General features: G+C 28.3%; 1 protein-coding gene across 1 annotated transcript; it reads left to right on the plus strand.

Moving 5' to 3' along the window:
* The first annotated feature begins 299 nt into the window (after positions 1–299).
* Positions 300–10,719, plus strand: LOC129606479 (uncharacterized). Its single transcript, XM_055516821.1, has 6 exons — positions 300–384; positions 2,131–2,166; positions 2,987–4,131; positions 4,197–5,676; positions 5,739–6,575; positions 10,676–10,719. Exons 1-6 carry the CDS (start codon positions 300–302, stop codon positions 10,717–10,719), a joined length of 3,627 nt encoding a protein of 1,208 aa, XP_055372796.1.
* Positions 10,720–16,126: the final 5,407 nt, after the last annotated feature.

Raw genomic sequence — 16,126 nt, forward strand, 5'->3', positions numbered from 1 at the left:
ATTTTCAAACAAAAAACAAATTTAAATTTTAATAAAAATCTACAAGACCATAATACTCTTGATCTTTTTTCATAAAATTTCTGTAATCTTCATAGGATTTTTCTGGACCATATAGAACCAACGCATAAGAACTATACCAATAAAAGAAAAGTTAAAAAGTGAAAGCAAATGTAAAAGTGGTTGGTGGAATAGATATTGTTTCCAAAAAAAAATATAGAAATTTAGAATTTTTAAATTTTCAGTATAGCTCATTACAAAAATATTTAAAAAATTACATCACTTAAATCTCCACCATGAGAATGTCTAGACTAGAGGCTGCAATGAGAATATCAAGATTTTCAAGAACATCAACATATGTAATGCAACAATCTCGATCCCAATGTTGTATTTCACCTTTGTAGTTTTATTAAAAATGAGAGTCTCTGTGTGAGTAAGCCAACAACAATAAATTCCAGAGCTGCAACACAGTATCATTCAACAAAACTCAATTTCGCAGTTTTCATTTTAACATAAATTGAACTTTGTTACAATTTTGTTATAATGCTTCTAATCCTATTTTAAGACAAATTAAAGTGATTTTGAAAGGGCTAGAAATATTGTGCAAATAAGTACCTTTCAAATAAAGTATGAAATAAAATTCATGACTTAACAATGACTTGATTAAAATTGGGCAGGCATTTTAAATTGTAGACAATTCGAATAAATAATAATATAAAAAATTTTCAACACTACTTATGTCGGGTAATTTTACCACTAAATGCCATTAAAATATTCCAAATACGTTCCATTTTTTATCCATTTTTTCCCCAATTTCCTTATATCTTAAAAATTATCACATCTAAAATTCTTTTCTTTTATTTTCGCATATCGTTTTAAAATTTCTTTTTTTTTATCTCACTTAATCTGTCCGATAAAATACTGAAAGATGAGACAAACGAACACAATAATTTGTGGTATATTATAATAATCCTTTAATAATAATAACAATAACAATAATATTCCCATAATGTCAAATTTATATCATATTTATAATGACATATATTGGATAAACAATAGAAACACTAGAGTCACAATTTTTAACCAAAAAAACACAAAAAAAAAAATGGACCTCAATTGAGCAAACAAAAAATTATTTTAAAGTTTTGTGGACATTTATAGTACTCGTACCATTGAAAAATGAAATACAAAAAAAAATTTAAAACAGAAGGATGTGTATGTAGGTATGTATGTATTAATATATACATTCTAAATGTACAGAAAATTCTTAAGTATAACGAAACACGTAGAACTCAATTCGAAATGGTTAAGATATTTTTTTCACAAAATAAAAGAAGCAAATAAATTTAAAAAAATAAATAGAATTGAATGTTGTATTGAAGGCTGTTTTTAGACCAAAATATTTAAGAATTATTTTTGAGATCTAAAACAGAGTTAATAAATAAGGATATACGATAAATAAATTAAACCAAACGAACATCCTTAAGATATTGATAGAGAGAAAGCCTGATGAATTTGTCAACTCCAAATTAACAAGAAAAAATTTTTTTTATACTCTCATTCTGTAAGAAGAAATTTTTAATTTTGGCTTTTGCAATTTATTATTTGTGTACTAAAGGTATGTAATAAGATTACAAATTATGATTGAATAAAATATTGCTTATAAATTTAAAGTAACATAAAATAGTAATTGTGTCGAATAGGAGAAGTTTCACAAAAATAACAAAGCATCCCTTAATTGATACTGTAAGTTATCACCGTCTTTAGTTACATATTCAAGTGGTATCAAATTACATCTTCAGTACGATACTAATTTCTGTTCACATGAAAATTGCTGACACAGCGTCTGCAATCGAACATGTTTAAACATGAAGAAATTACGAAATTATCGTTCCCATCAAAAATGCTGACGAAACGTCTATAATTTTGCACGAGGCCGGAAATGAACTTAATTTTAATTACTATAAATACTGTTAGATTTTAAGATATGATCTAGTCTAAAATTGGTGTTAATAAGAATAGAATATTATAATTAAACTATCAATTCGAATTTAAGTAATTGTAAAATTTAATTTTTAAGTAATAGTTGTGACATTGTGTGAAATAAAATTATTTTTTTATAATCGAATCAAGATAGTTTAATAACTGGCGCCCAACGTGACTTGAATCGTGAAATCGCAAAACTCTTCGTTAAATTTTAAAAGAAAAGAAGAAAAATAAGCATATCGCGATAAAAGTGTACCCAACTATAGTGCGCGTATTGTGGAAATCCGAAGTGAAATAAAAAGAAAAAGGAACTGAAGCAAACCGTACTTACAAAAAAGTGTTGAAGATTGTGCCGCAGTAGGACGTTTACGAGAATAAAAGTTCACGTCTAAAAAGGACAAACACAACTCAACCGCTATTCGCATTACTCACCAAGACTCAAACAGATGAATTACGTTTTTTTCCTGTAAGTAGTTTTTCATTACACTTAATCTTAAAAACTTAACTGAGGGAAACTAACTGCATCTCACTGAATAAGCTTTAAAAATATAGAAGCTTCGTTAATTTTAAAAAAATTAAGATTTAAAAAAATTGAAGTGATAAATGAAAATTAAATTGAAAATTTGAAAAATTAATCAATTAACCGATAATAAATTGAAAAATTAAAATTTAACCAATAAATATTTAATACAAAAATAAAACAAAAGTAATTAAAAATTTAAATGAAACCAGTAAAAAATTAATAAGATTAACCAATTAAATTTTATATTACCAAGAAATATTTAATTAAAAAATAAAACAAAAGTAATCAGAAATTTAAATAAAACCAGTGAAAAATTAATAAGATTAACCAACTAAAAACTTAAATTTAACAAAAAATTTGAAATTAATCGACAAAATTTGAAAGAAAAATATAATTTAAAAGTTTAAAACCGCGTAATAGAATAATTTAATTAGTGAAATTACCTTAATAAAAAGTTAAAAATGGAACAAATAATGGAAGAGCTCAAAAAATTAAATGGAGCCATCAATGCTCAAATTGAACAAAGCAAACGGTTTGAAATTCGCCTAGCAAAACTAGAGGCTCAGTTCAATACACCACAACCGCAGGTAACAAATTTGGCAGCACCGAAAAGTGAAGACGACCTGAAACAAATATCGAGACTTCCGGACTGTGTCAAAGATTTACAAACCTTTGATGGCGATGCAGTGCAGTATGTATCATGGGTGCACAGCGTAGAATCAATTCTACGAGATTACGAAGTTGTCAGAAACAAACCCATATACAGAGCAATATTACAAGCTATTAGAGGAAAAATTAGAGGTAGAGCAGATGCAGCTCTAATATCGTACAACCTGTTCGACGAAGAGTGGGCCGCAATCAAGCAGTGTTTGTCCCTGCATTATGCCGACAAACGGGACATACGCACATTGGAGCACCAAATGAGCACACTGACGCAGGGAAGATCAACCATAGATGAATTCTACGCCAGAGTCAACCATCAATTCTCCCTCATAATCAATAAGATCAAGACCGAGAATTATACAAAAGAAACTATAGACGTATTGATAGAATCACAAAGAAACAGAGCACTGGACGTATTTATCCGAGGGCTCAATGGGGAATTGTCCAGGTACTTGATGCTTCAGAAACCGTCAACTCTGCCAGAAGCATATTCAACGTGTCTAGAGCTCCAGAACTATAGTTGCCGAAACTTCGCTATACACAACAGGAATGATAACAACAGAATCACTGTACCATTCAACAAAATGTCCATGAAACGACAACAACCAAGTGCTGGGAACCCAAGGTCGTATCAACCAGAACAGCCATTAACAGTGGAACAACGGAACTTGGCCTACAACATTCAACATCAGAGAGAATCGCAACCTCCACCTAGACCGCCAAAACCGTTAGAGAAGATGGACGTTGACCGATCCATACAAACACGTCAGGTTAATTATATGAACCGGCCAGACAACTACAGGGGAATATACAAGAGGCCACCATCAGTAGGCAACATGCCTAGCAATAAGCACCAAAGGCTATTCAATATGGAAACACTTGAAGACGACGTAGATGACCACCCAGAAGAATGCAGCGAATATGACGAAGAACCAGCATATGCAGATGATGAGGTTCAAGAAGTAAATTTTATGACGGACGCCTTTCAAGCGTTCCTTACTTAGAATTCAAGACAAAAAACAACCAGCTCCTAAAATTTCTAGTCGACACAGGAGCTAATAAAAATTTTGTAAGAGAAGAGATCGCGACAAATGCCAAACCAACAACAAAACCATTCAAGATACGTTCAGCTGGAGGAGATATAACAATCACCAAGAAGATCGGAGGAAGATTTTTTCAGAGTCTGGGAAACAACACCTTCATTGAATTTTTTGTTTTGCCAGGATTGAAGACCTTTGATGGTATAATTGGAGACGACACGCTTAAGAAGCTCGAAGCCATTATAGACAGAAAGAACAACACCTTAAGGATCAAGCCAGATATAAAAATTCCGTTAAAGGCAAAGGCATCAGCTCAAGTCAACACCATCGAAATCGGGGCAGACCATTTACCGAAGGCAATCCAAGAAAAAATTATGGGAATAATAAGGAAATACGAGAAAATATTTGGCCCAATAAACGACAGGGAAATAATAGACACACAAGTGAAAGCAGAAATTAAAACTACTACTGATGATCCCATATACACCAAGTCATATCCATACCCAGCCAATATGAGGAAGGAAGTAGAGGAACAAATCAAAAAGCTGCTAGAGGATGGAATTATCCGCCCTTCGAAAAGCCCTTACAACTCACCGATCTGGGTAGTAGCCAAGAAACCCGACTCATCAGGTGTGAAGAAGTATAGAATGGTTATCGACTTTAAACGACTTAACGCAGTAACGGTACCAGACACATATCCTATACCGGATATTACAAGCACACTAGCAAGCCTAGGCCAGGCCAAATTCTTTACAACATTAGATCTGACATCCGGATTCCACCAAATCATGATGCACAAAAAGGACATTCCCAAGACGGCTTTTTCAACAATGAATGGAAAGTACGAATTCCTAAGACTACCATTCGGGCTGAGGAATGCGCCTTCAATATTCCAACGCATGATAGATGATGTTCTAAAGGATCAGATAGGCAAAAGCTGCTACGTATACATCGACGACGTTATCATATATGGAAAAACGGAGGAGGAACATTTAAGGAACATTGAAACGATTTTTAGCATATTGGAAAAAGCTAACCTGAAGGTCAACCTGGAAAAAACAAAATTCTTCAACACCGAGACAGAATTTCTTGGATATATAGTCACAAGCGAAGGAATCAAACCCGATCCCAGAAAAGTGGCGGCCATTCAGAACATCATGCCACCGACAAATTTGAAGGACCTAAAATCATTCTTGGGACTCACATCATATTATCGCAGATTTATTCAAGATTTTGCAAAAGTGGCGAAACCACTAACGAGCTTAACAAGAGGCGAAAACGCACAAATAAAGGCCAATCAATCTAAGAAAGTTGGAATCAAATTGAATGCAGAAGAGTTAAAGGCATTTAACAGGCTGAAAGAATTACTTATATCTTCAGAAGTCCTAATATTTCCAAATTTCGAGAAGCCGTTCATCCTAACAACCGATGCTTCCGACACAGCTATTGGAGCGGTGTTATCACAAGGTTTCTTTTTAGACTAGCAGTCACTAGAATTACAGCATTTCCGAAAATCTTCGAATTCAAAGGCGCAATAGCAACCATTAAACAAGGACAAGGTCAAATCTTGGAAGGAAATTTCAATTTGGTGCACATCATTGATTTAAAGAGCTATGACGAGGTTATACAACAAATCATTCCTTTGGTTGATGGAATCAACTCGACCAGCATAATGAAACCACAGTTAGAACACCAACTGGCTCAAATAATGGAATTTCTGACTAAATTGAGAAGCAGCAAATCAAGAGTTCAACGGTCAATAAATTGGATTGGTACAGCATGGAAATGGCTGGCAGGAACACCAGACGCCACAGACTGGGACAACATCGTTACAAGCCAAGACAAGCTGATACAAAATAATAATCAACAGTACAAAATAAATCGTGAAGTTATGAGGATAACAAACCAAGTAGTAGAAAGATTTAACCACATTTTGGAACATGTAGGGAACTTAGATCATCGATCCGAACAAATAATATTTAACAAACTTGGAATCATAAAAGAAGCCTTGGGAGAAATCGTGTTAGCGACAGAATTAGCAAAAAATGGAATTGTCAACACAAATCTTCTTAGCAGGATTGAAATCCAAAAAATACTGAAGGAGATCGATACACTACCCTACGTCAACGAAATTGAGGCAATAGAATACGCAAAACCACAGGTAGTAACCAATGGACGAGAAATTCTCTACATATTATCAATACCGAAGACAGGCAACCAGTACTATGACCACATTATAGCGAGATCAACAATCCGAAACTCCCAACAAGTCTACCTCGAATATCAGGAACTTCTCGTGAAAGATGACGTATATGGCATATCGACAAAATGCGAGAATTTAAGAAACATCACCATATGCGAAAGAAGTAAAATTCGAAAACTGGACGAAGGACACTGTATGTATCAACTGCTAAAGGGAATAAACGCCAGTTGCAGCCTTCAATACAATAAGGAAGAAATCATAGAAACCATAAGTGAAAATATCATCTTTCTCAATAATTTCAATGGGGAGCTAACAAGTGGCAACACGAGCAAACACTTAACTGGAAGCTTTATGATACAGCATACCAACGAAACCGTTCACATAAAAGGTCAGAAATTTACAAGCGAATCTGCCACCACGTCGCAAGTTTTACCACCTGTTCTTCAAGAAAATTTAAAAGAAGGAGATATCAAGCTAAGCCTCGACTACATTCACGATCTTCATATCAGCAACACAAAACAACTTCAGAAGCTAATACCAAGGAGCCAACTCTCTATAGCATCCGATATTACTATAGGACTCGTCATCATTGCAGTCATCATCATTTGGGTCATCAAGAAAAACATCAGCAAGGTTGTGAGAAAACGCACTCCAACAGTGGTTCCTACTATAGAGATTCCGCAAATTTCAGTCATAGAAGCACCAAAATTCCAGCTTGATCTACGGGACGCAGATCTTTGAAGGGGGAGGAGTTATCACCGTCTTTAGTTACATATTCAAGTGGTATCAAATTACATCTTCAGTACGATACTAATTTCTGTTCACATGAAAATTGCTGACACAGCGTCTGCAATCGAACATGTTTAAACATGAAGAAATTACGAAATTATCGTTCCCATCAAAAATGCTGACGAAACGTCTATAATTTTGCACGAGGCCGGAAATGAACTTAATTTTAATTACTATAAATACTGTTAGATTTTAAGATATGATCTAGTCTAAAATTGGTGTTAATAAGAATAGAATATTATAATTAAACTATCAATTCGAATTTAAGTAATTGTAAAATTTAATTTTTAAGTAATAGTTGTGACATTGTGTGAAATAAAATTATTTTTTTATAATCGAATCAAGATAGTTTAATAACTTGTATGATGCGCCTTATAGAATGAGGAGAATTATTTTGAATTTTTAAAAATATATGAATGTACTCCCTTATTATGAATATCTATAAGTTGTGTTAAAAGTAAGAATGCCTTTTTCAAAATTCATAATAATTATTGCGAGCTATTTATTTCGATAAATTTAAGTAGAAATATTTGCAATAGTCCTAAAATGGCTGTAGATATTTGAATACTCCTAAAAACAATAATTTTCATATTTCCCCTAAAGCTATGCAATATTAAAATAACAAAAATATTAAAAATAAACCCCACTTTAATTGTGCAGATATTTATTTAGTATAACTGCTATATACTACGTTTGGCGGCCGATATATAGAGAGTTACGGCGCTGTATGAAGAATAAGCATACAATATTTCTTTAAATCAATTTTTATCAACATTCTTTTGAGAAATGGCTGAAGACTAACTCCGTAGCAAATTTTTGTAGTAAAATTATAAAATTGATATGTAACAAACTGACCATTTAGTGAAATTAAAGTTACATCTTATATCTTATAGTTATCGTCTAAAATTCTACTGCTGAACAGCTCATAGAGCTGCTCGATCGAATATTAGCTTTGTAACTGAACACTAAAATAGTTCATAAATGAAGTTGCAGTTTAGAAAAGCTTGCATTCAGTTGCTTCTTTCTTATCAATGGTTTCACTAATTTCATAAATTTTAAATGAAAATTGTAATAATAAATTTGTTTATTAATTTAAGTACTGCTGAATTTCCAAATAAACTATCTTGACAAATTGACGAAAAATATTTGAAGATATAAAAAAAATTTTTTGACCAAATTGGAACCAAATTTGAAAGATTATTTATAGCACATCAAAATTCTTATAATTGTTTGAAGTTGTTGAAATCTCGCGACAGATTTTGCAATGGGGACTTATTTTGGATTATTTATGACAATCTACAGAGCAATTTCTCAAAAAATATAACTCGATCAATACAAGGCTCTCGAAGTATAAAATATTAATAAATTTCAAAGGTAATTCATGAAATTCAAAGGAATAAATATAACCGCCCAACAACTGTTACCGATACAGACATTCCGCAACATTACAATTTTTAATGTTACTAATTTGACGTAAACTGAGATTTAAAAAAAAAATAAAAATGCAGTACCGCAATTGCATTATAAACGAAATAAACCAAACATGTTCTACTCTTCCTTAGGCAAAAAAAAAACGAGAAAATTTCTCTACTATTACATTTAGTCCTTCAAAAAATATCCTTAAAACATTCAAAATTCTTTTTTGTTTCATGTACTTAATTTCATGTACTCGTATACTTTCTATTGTATATGTACATACACATTTACTCATAAATACTTGATAGATATGCGCATTTTATGCAAATATTTTTCTCTATGACGAATACATACATAAATGCACACCTTCTTGACTTTATGAAGAAAGTAACGGAAAGAAGAAAAAACCGTTTTTTATACCAGGAAATTTTAGCAGGCATAAAAGTTTTTCACAGAGTGAACGCCTTCTTCAATTCGTGAAAGAAAAAAAAAAAGGCGAAAAAGAAAAAAAATTTGTTTTTTTTTTTTCTGTTTCTTCTTTTAATGTTAAATGTCACGTAGAAAGGCGGTTCCCAACTTAAACTTTTCTGTTTTCGTAACAAGATTTCTGAAAAATATACAAACATACCTGAATACAATTTTATGCCAGAGTATATGCATATATAAATATTTATATATATATATAAGCTTAAATATTAAATATAAACAAATCTGTATGTATGTATATTTGTATGTAATAAGCATTTCTATTAAAATCTTCTTTTACACCAATACATACAGAAGAAACATATTTTTTTGGTATGTATTCGTACATACATACTTACTTATAAACACACATAGATCATAAATTCTTTATAAAATGAAAAAAAAAAACATTTAAGCTTTAAAAAAGAGATGCCAATCGTGCAATTTTTTTTAAATATGAAAAATGCAGCATTGCCAATAAAATTTAGTTTACTTGAAAAATGAAAAAATTTTACTTTTGCCAGGATTTATTGAAATAAATTAACATTTTTTTTATGTTATTTTTTTTATAAATTCGTTAGTCGTGTAAATCTACGTTTTCAATTGCATTGAACAGTGTACTTTAGAAAAACCAAAGTTCTATCTGTTTCCACACTTTGATTAATAATCACACCCATAAATTGACATAATAAATAATGTCAAATACTCTATGTCTAGACTCTGCGACACTATGCGACAGCATCGTATTAGCTGCCGCCCCAAAGAATTGTCGTTGTCTTAATTCAATTTATATATTGGTGGGAAAATGAAAAAGTTTATATTTCAGCAGTTTAATTAATTGAATGAAGTTATTTATCATATGTTATTCTTAAGAAGAATATTCAATAAACCTGTCCGACTGTCACTCTGTTCGACTGTATCGCAGAGATTGTTGCTGTCGCAATCAGTATATTAGATTAAAACCCTCATGCTCTTGAAAATATGCAATATTCGAATAACAAAAATAATTTTTTACTAAAAAAAAAAAATAAAACCATATTTCAAGGGTAGGAAGTACTGGCAACTGGTCTGATTAGATTTAATTTATGTTAAATTTGAGCTACTTTTTTTTCTTGTGGAAATACGATTAACATATTTGGAAAATCAAATTTTTAATTATTTAATTACCAAAAGCCAACAACTTCCCTCCTGCCGCTATCAACTTCTTCTTAAATTAATAATTAACTTTTCCTTTTAAATCGCTTTTAGAGAAATAGCTTTAAAAATTAATTTCTTTCATATACTCCCACTGGTTGCTACGTATTATTTTAAATTTTAGCCATGTTCCATATAAAATTATTGACTCTGCATAAATGAACTCAACTCATTGTCTGCAAATACTAATTATAATGTTAATGACGTCCTCCAAACACTTTTGTTACTCGTGTCTCTATACGTATCGTTACTCTTAGAACAAAATAGACTAAATACTAATGTCTAAAATTTTGATATTTCTATATTATGCCTAATGTTCTATCACATTATACGCAAGTATTTATATAACATACTTATATATAAAATATTTAACAAACCTATACTACTTTTTGCTTCTAGCATTGCGTATGATTAATTGGATACCAGATCTTTGTTCAAATTAGCTCAATAATAATTTATTCTTGCTCTTACCATAAAATTAGTTCAACAATAATTGTTGTATTAATTTTTAATAATTCTATAACAGTATTAATGTTATATAACATTAATCAATAATATCCTTGAATCTATGTACATAAATATTATGTGTGTATAACCGAATAAATAAAAAACTCAAGATATTTATTTTTTAAATGGCGTGTTTGAATTTATCCTTCAATTTCTTTAAAATGAAAACGCACATTCTCTTATATTAAAGTTAAATTTAATAAATTTTGTAACATTTTTTCACCTTGAGATCTTAAGCTTTGTTTATAAAATATTTTGACTGCGTACCTATTTATAATTTTAATCAATATTATATTTAAAAAAAAAAAAAATAAAAATTATTGCAATTTATTAACCGCTTATGTGCCTACACACAATTGAAAAATAAAGAGAAAATTCTCAACTTAATGTGCTCATATATTTTTTTGGGTTTGAATCTCTACTAATTTATTTTTTACTGTTTCTTCTTTCTATTATATTATATTAAGTGAAATGATGATGTTATAACTACATATGGGTATAATTGTGAACATTAATGAGAACAAAATAATTTGTTTTTTTCTTATTTTTCTTATTTTTATATGCCGAGCCTACATAAAAGAACAGAAAAAACACCCACTTTTTTTTATATTTTCTTTATATATATAATAACAAATGTGTCCTTTTGTTTTAAAAATAAATTTATTGCTAACATTATTTTATTGTGTATGTATATATATATATATATATATATATATATATATATATATATATATATATATATATATATATATATAATTAATGTATTTTTGTACATCACAAAAAAGAAAAGGAAATAAAAAAAAAAAAACTGAAGGTTCCTTTTTATTTATTTTATTTTTTTTTTCGTAAGAAAATATTTTAAGATTTTCGTAACATGTTGATTGGATAATATTTTTTATTTATATTAACATATACATACATATATATTTTAATATATATATAAATGTTCAACATCCTTGTAATGTTTAAATATAAATCTTTATTTATAATCAAATATATTACGTATACATGATAGTGCCACGTATTTGTTATACAGATACATTTTTTGTAAATATTATAATATATATGAGATAAATTTAATATTATATAATTGCATATATATCAACATATAATTTAGTATATACACGAAATATACAAATACTATTGTATTATGTAAAAACTTTAAAAAATTAAGTAAAAATTAAAATCAAAAACAATTTAAATTTTTAACTTAAAAGAATTTTGTTGTTATATACAGATGTATTATTGTTATACGTGTATATAGGGGGATATAATATAGAGGGACATAATAATAATAATATGTAAATTGAAATTTAAAAATGCGCGCAGAACGGCGATAATAAATATACGACTAAATATACGTATGTTATAACAGGTGTATAATTATAATTATATAGTATAATTTGTATAACAGCTATTATTATATACATATTATACATATAAAGTGTACTTTAATCACAGAAAATTTATTTATTTTGATTATAATATCTTATATATTCGTTCACATACAAATATAAGCTCATATCGTAAAATTCGCAAATAATATTCTTTGATAAGAAAAGAAACAAGATATGATAAAAGAAGAAAAACTGTTATACAATATAGGTATATTCCATATGTTTGTATATAGGAGAAAATTATTTATATAAATCTTTACTTTTTATAAAATTTTTTTCTAATTTTTTTTCTTCTTATAGCAAAGATTTTAGAATATTGCCATACATTATTTTGAATATATAAACTATTGTATGTTATATACCTTGATATAAATTAAAAATTATACTTGATAAAATGTGTAAGAACATAATATGTTTATACAGAACATAATATATATTATATATTTTTATAATGTACACATATATTTTGTATAACATATATAAATTTAACAGATGCCTCTCATAAATGATTTGTGTTATAAATGTATGAATAAAAAAGGATAATATGAGTTTTTATGAAAGGCATATACAAGACCCAATTCTCTACCCAAAAGGAAAAAATATTCAAGTATTATGTATATGTAACAATGAGTACATATAAAATGTATATATATATATAAATATATTTGTGTATAACATTCTTGTCTCTTCTTATTGGCTGATGAGTACGATAGATAAAAAAAAATTTTTTTATATAATAAAAATATTATATATTTTTATTATTATTATAATATTATACATACTTACATTCCATATATCTTTTAAGGGTATGTATGGGGTAAAATTAAACAAAAAAGAATATAATAAATTTTCTATAGATTTTGTTTTTCTTTCCTCTCGTATAATAATATGTTTTAAATATCTAATATTTGTGAATTTTCGTTGATTTTATATTGTTCGCGTTAAGATTTTTGTTAATAAATGAAAAGAAAAAAAGAACATTTTTCATCTTTACTTTAAAACTATGATGACTTATGTATTTTTACATAATATTCCTGCACGTACATATATATACGAATTTTTAGTATATAAACTCAGTAATTGTATTTTTTAAACTTTACTGTTACAAGTAGTTACTTTTAATATTCAAAATTTAAATTTTTTTCCATTTAATTGCTAAAAATTTAATTGTATAAGGGTTTTTATAATTTGTTACAGTTTATGTACATATATTCAATTGGTTGCTGTATGCATATTCAGACCCTCATTTAGAATAACGGTATGCAGTCTATTATTCGCGGGTGATCGAGTGTTATATTTGGCAAATTGAACTGACCCTTTATTTTCCAAAAGTATAAGTTGTAAAACAAAATATAGGGCATACAATTTTTAAAATAGTTTTAATTCAACTTTCAATGTTGGATTAAATTAATCAGATGACGTCAAAAATCCGAAATCAATGGGTTATTAAGAATCAAAATTTTGATAGTTTTTTTATTATTCTCATATATCAAATCTTAAGAGCCATATAACAGACTAAATTCAATAATTTTGCAAACAATTTTTATCACTGTTAAACGACGTTGTTTTTCTCTCAAGATGGTATAATTCAATTATTTTTGTAATAGAAATTTGATTTTTTTTATTAAAGGAGAGCTTCGACATGAAAACATCTGCGACCAAAGCGTGTCTTTAACCTTAACATTTTTGCTTGATTTCGACTCATGTAAATATACCTTTGAAATGGAAATATTGTAGTAACTAGTAAAATAGCAATATTAATGAAAATAGTTAGATTAATAATGAACAATAAGTAGCCCGAAACAATCCGTGCAAGGAATTCGATCGATGTAATGTCAACATTATAACATATAGGTTTTTAAAGTTTTAGGTAAATTATATAATTATATAATACGTGAGTGATGGGCAATGATGACAAAGATCTGGTGTTAAATCCCTTCGAATTTAGAAAAAAAATTATTAAAGTGGGGCGAGAACTCGGATGTCAAAAAGTACTTTTGGAAGGTTAAAGAAAATCAAATTGAAAAAATACAGATAATGTCTGGCAAATATCTATAACAGCTTTGAAACTAGAGCAGCTAGAGCAATATGAGTTTCAGAACTTGTATTCACAGTTAACAGTTCTATACAACGGTAATATAAATAATCGATATCAGACTTGTCGTTTTCAAGTGGAAGCTACTTAAAGATGAATTATTAAGTTAAAAGACTAAAAATTTTTAAGAAAATATTATAATATCATTTTTTAATAGTTTTCCAAAAAATTTTTGAAAAAGTGCTTATTAGTTTCATTCCTCTTTTGCCTCTAGAAATTTGTTAGAATCGAATTGTTGGCACCTTATATTGCCAACTTATATTGTAAGCTTTCATCCTAAATATATGCAATCCTAGCAATAGTTTCGTACATGAATTAAAAATTTTTAATGGTGTAGTAGGTATACACAGAATGATTTTAAAAGCAGTATATTCACTTGTTGAAGGGAAGGAACATTACAAACCATTGGTTTGACCCAACTTTATTAATTATAACTTTATTGAACGCAATATGTCATATTTTGTTATTGAATTATAATAACGGTTTTCTAAATTTAATCTTTCTGCTTGTGTTTACGAATAATGTTGCTTGTGAAAACAGGATAAACTGAAATTAAGGTAAATTTTCCAAAGATGTTCATACTGAATTATTTCTAATATAATAATTAACAATTTGTTGTAATTTGTGTTATATAATAAGAAAATCAAATTGTTATTTAGTATAAATTTAATTAAATTATTTCTATAATTCGAGCTTTACTATATATGAAATAGTAAAGCTCGTTTGTGTAAGTATGTAAATATGTGTTTTTTCGTCTCAATTTTATTTGAAGAAATTTCGATACCAAACATTTCTTATGATATTCTAGCAATTAATCGCTTTTCCATTTCTTTCCTTTTTGTCTAAAAATATAATTATTCAATTACGTAAACTGATAAAATTATCAATATTTTAAATTTAAAAAAAAAAAATTCCAAGGAACTGTGACTAACGTAAACTCTATACACCCTTACATATGTTAATTTTTGTAAACAAATGTATTTCGAAATCGGCGAAACTCAATCGAAGTTTATTATGTTGTTTATTAAATATAGAACATAATGTCGGAAACAAATGTCAATTACAGGATTGCCAAACCTTAGGTAATTAGCTCAAACTATGGTTTGATAATGCTATATTGGATGAAACTTCTGGTCATTTTTATTTTGGGTAATTTTAAGTAATTTTAGTTTTTTGAGAATTTATGTTAAAATTTTAGAGTAATCAGAAAATATCTAAAAATTTTAATGTTGAAAATTCAATTTCATTAGAAAAATTTTGTAGTACAGAGCATACGACTCACTTTTATTTTTATATTTACAGAATATCTCTTTTAAATTGGTTGTGCAACTAATTGAAGATTAATTTGCAGTTATACAAAAATCGAATAATTAAAATTTCTTTTTTCGGATGATTTTGCATTTTCAATTAATTTGGCAACCCGAACCACCTCACATACACTCAAGTTCACTTCTTAATTTCTTTTTGAATTTTTCCCATTCAATCAGCTGATTTATGCCATATAAGATTGCGGGGTTTTCATGTTTTATTGAAAACCGAAATTTTTCTTTCATTTTTAACTTTCTTATCTAAAATTTAATTTAGAATCAATTTGAAATGTTATGAAAATATCAAAGAACATGATAAAATACTCATATGATAATTTTTAATCATAAGTAAAATATCAATGTTATAATGAATGTTAAAATTTTTCGATAACATCAATTTTAACAATTTCGAAAAATTCGAAAAATATTTTTGCTAAAAAAACCTATAAAAAGTGTTTAACCCAAAATTATTGACTAGCAATTCATGTTCATTTGTTTAATAACGAAAAAAAAATAAGAAAAAAATAAACGAAACGCGAAAAAA

This window comes from Condylostylus longicornis, unplaced genomic scaffold (assembly GCF_029603195.1).
Source record: "Condylostylus longicornis isolate FDR11 unplaced genomic scaffold, ASM2960319v2 ptg000018l, whole genome shotgun sequence".
NCBI lineage: Eukaryota > Metazoa > Arthropoda > Insecta > Diptera > Dolichopodidae > Condylostylus > Condylostylus longicornis.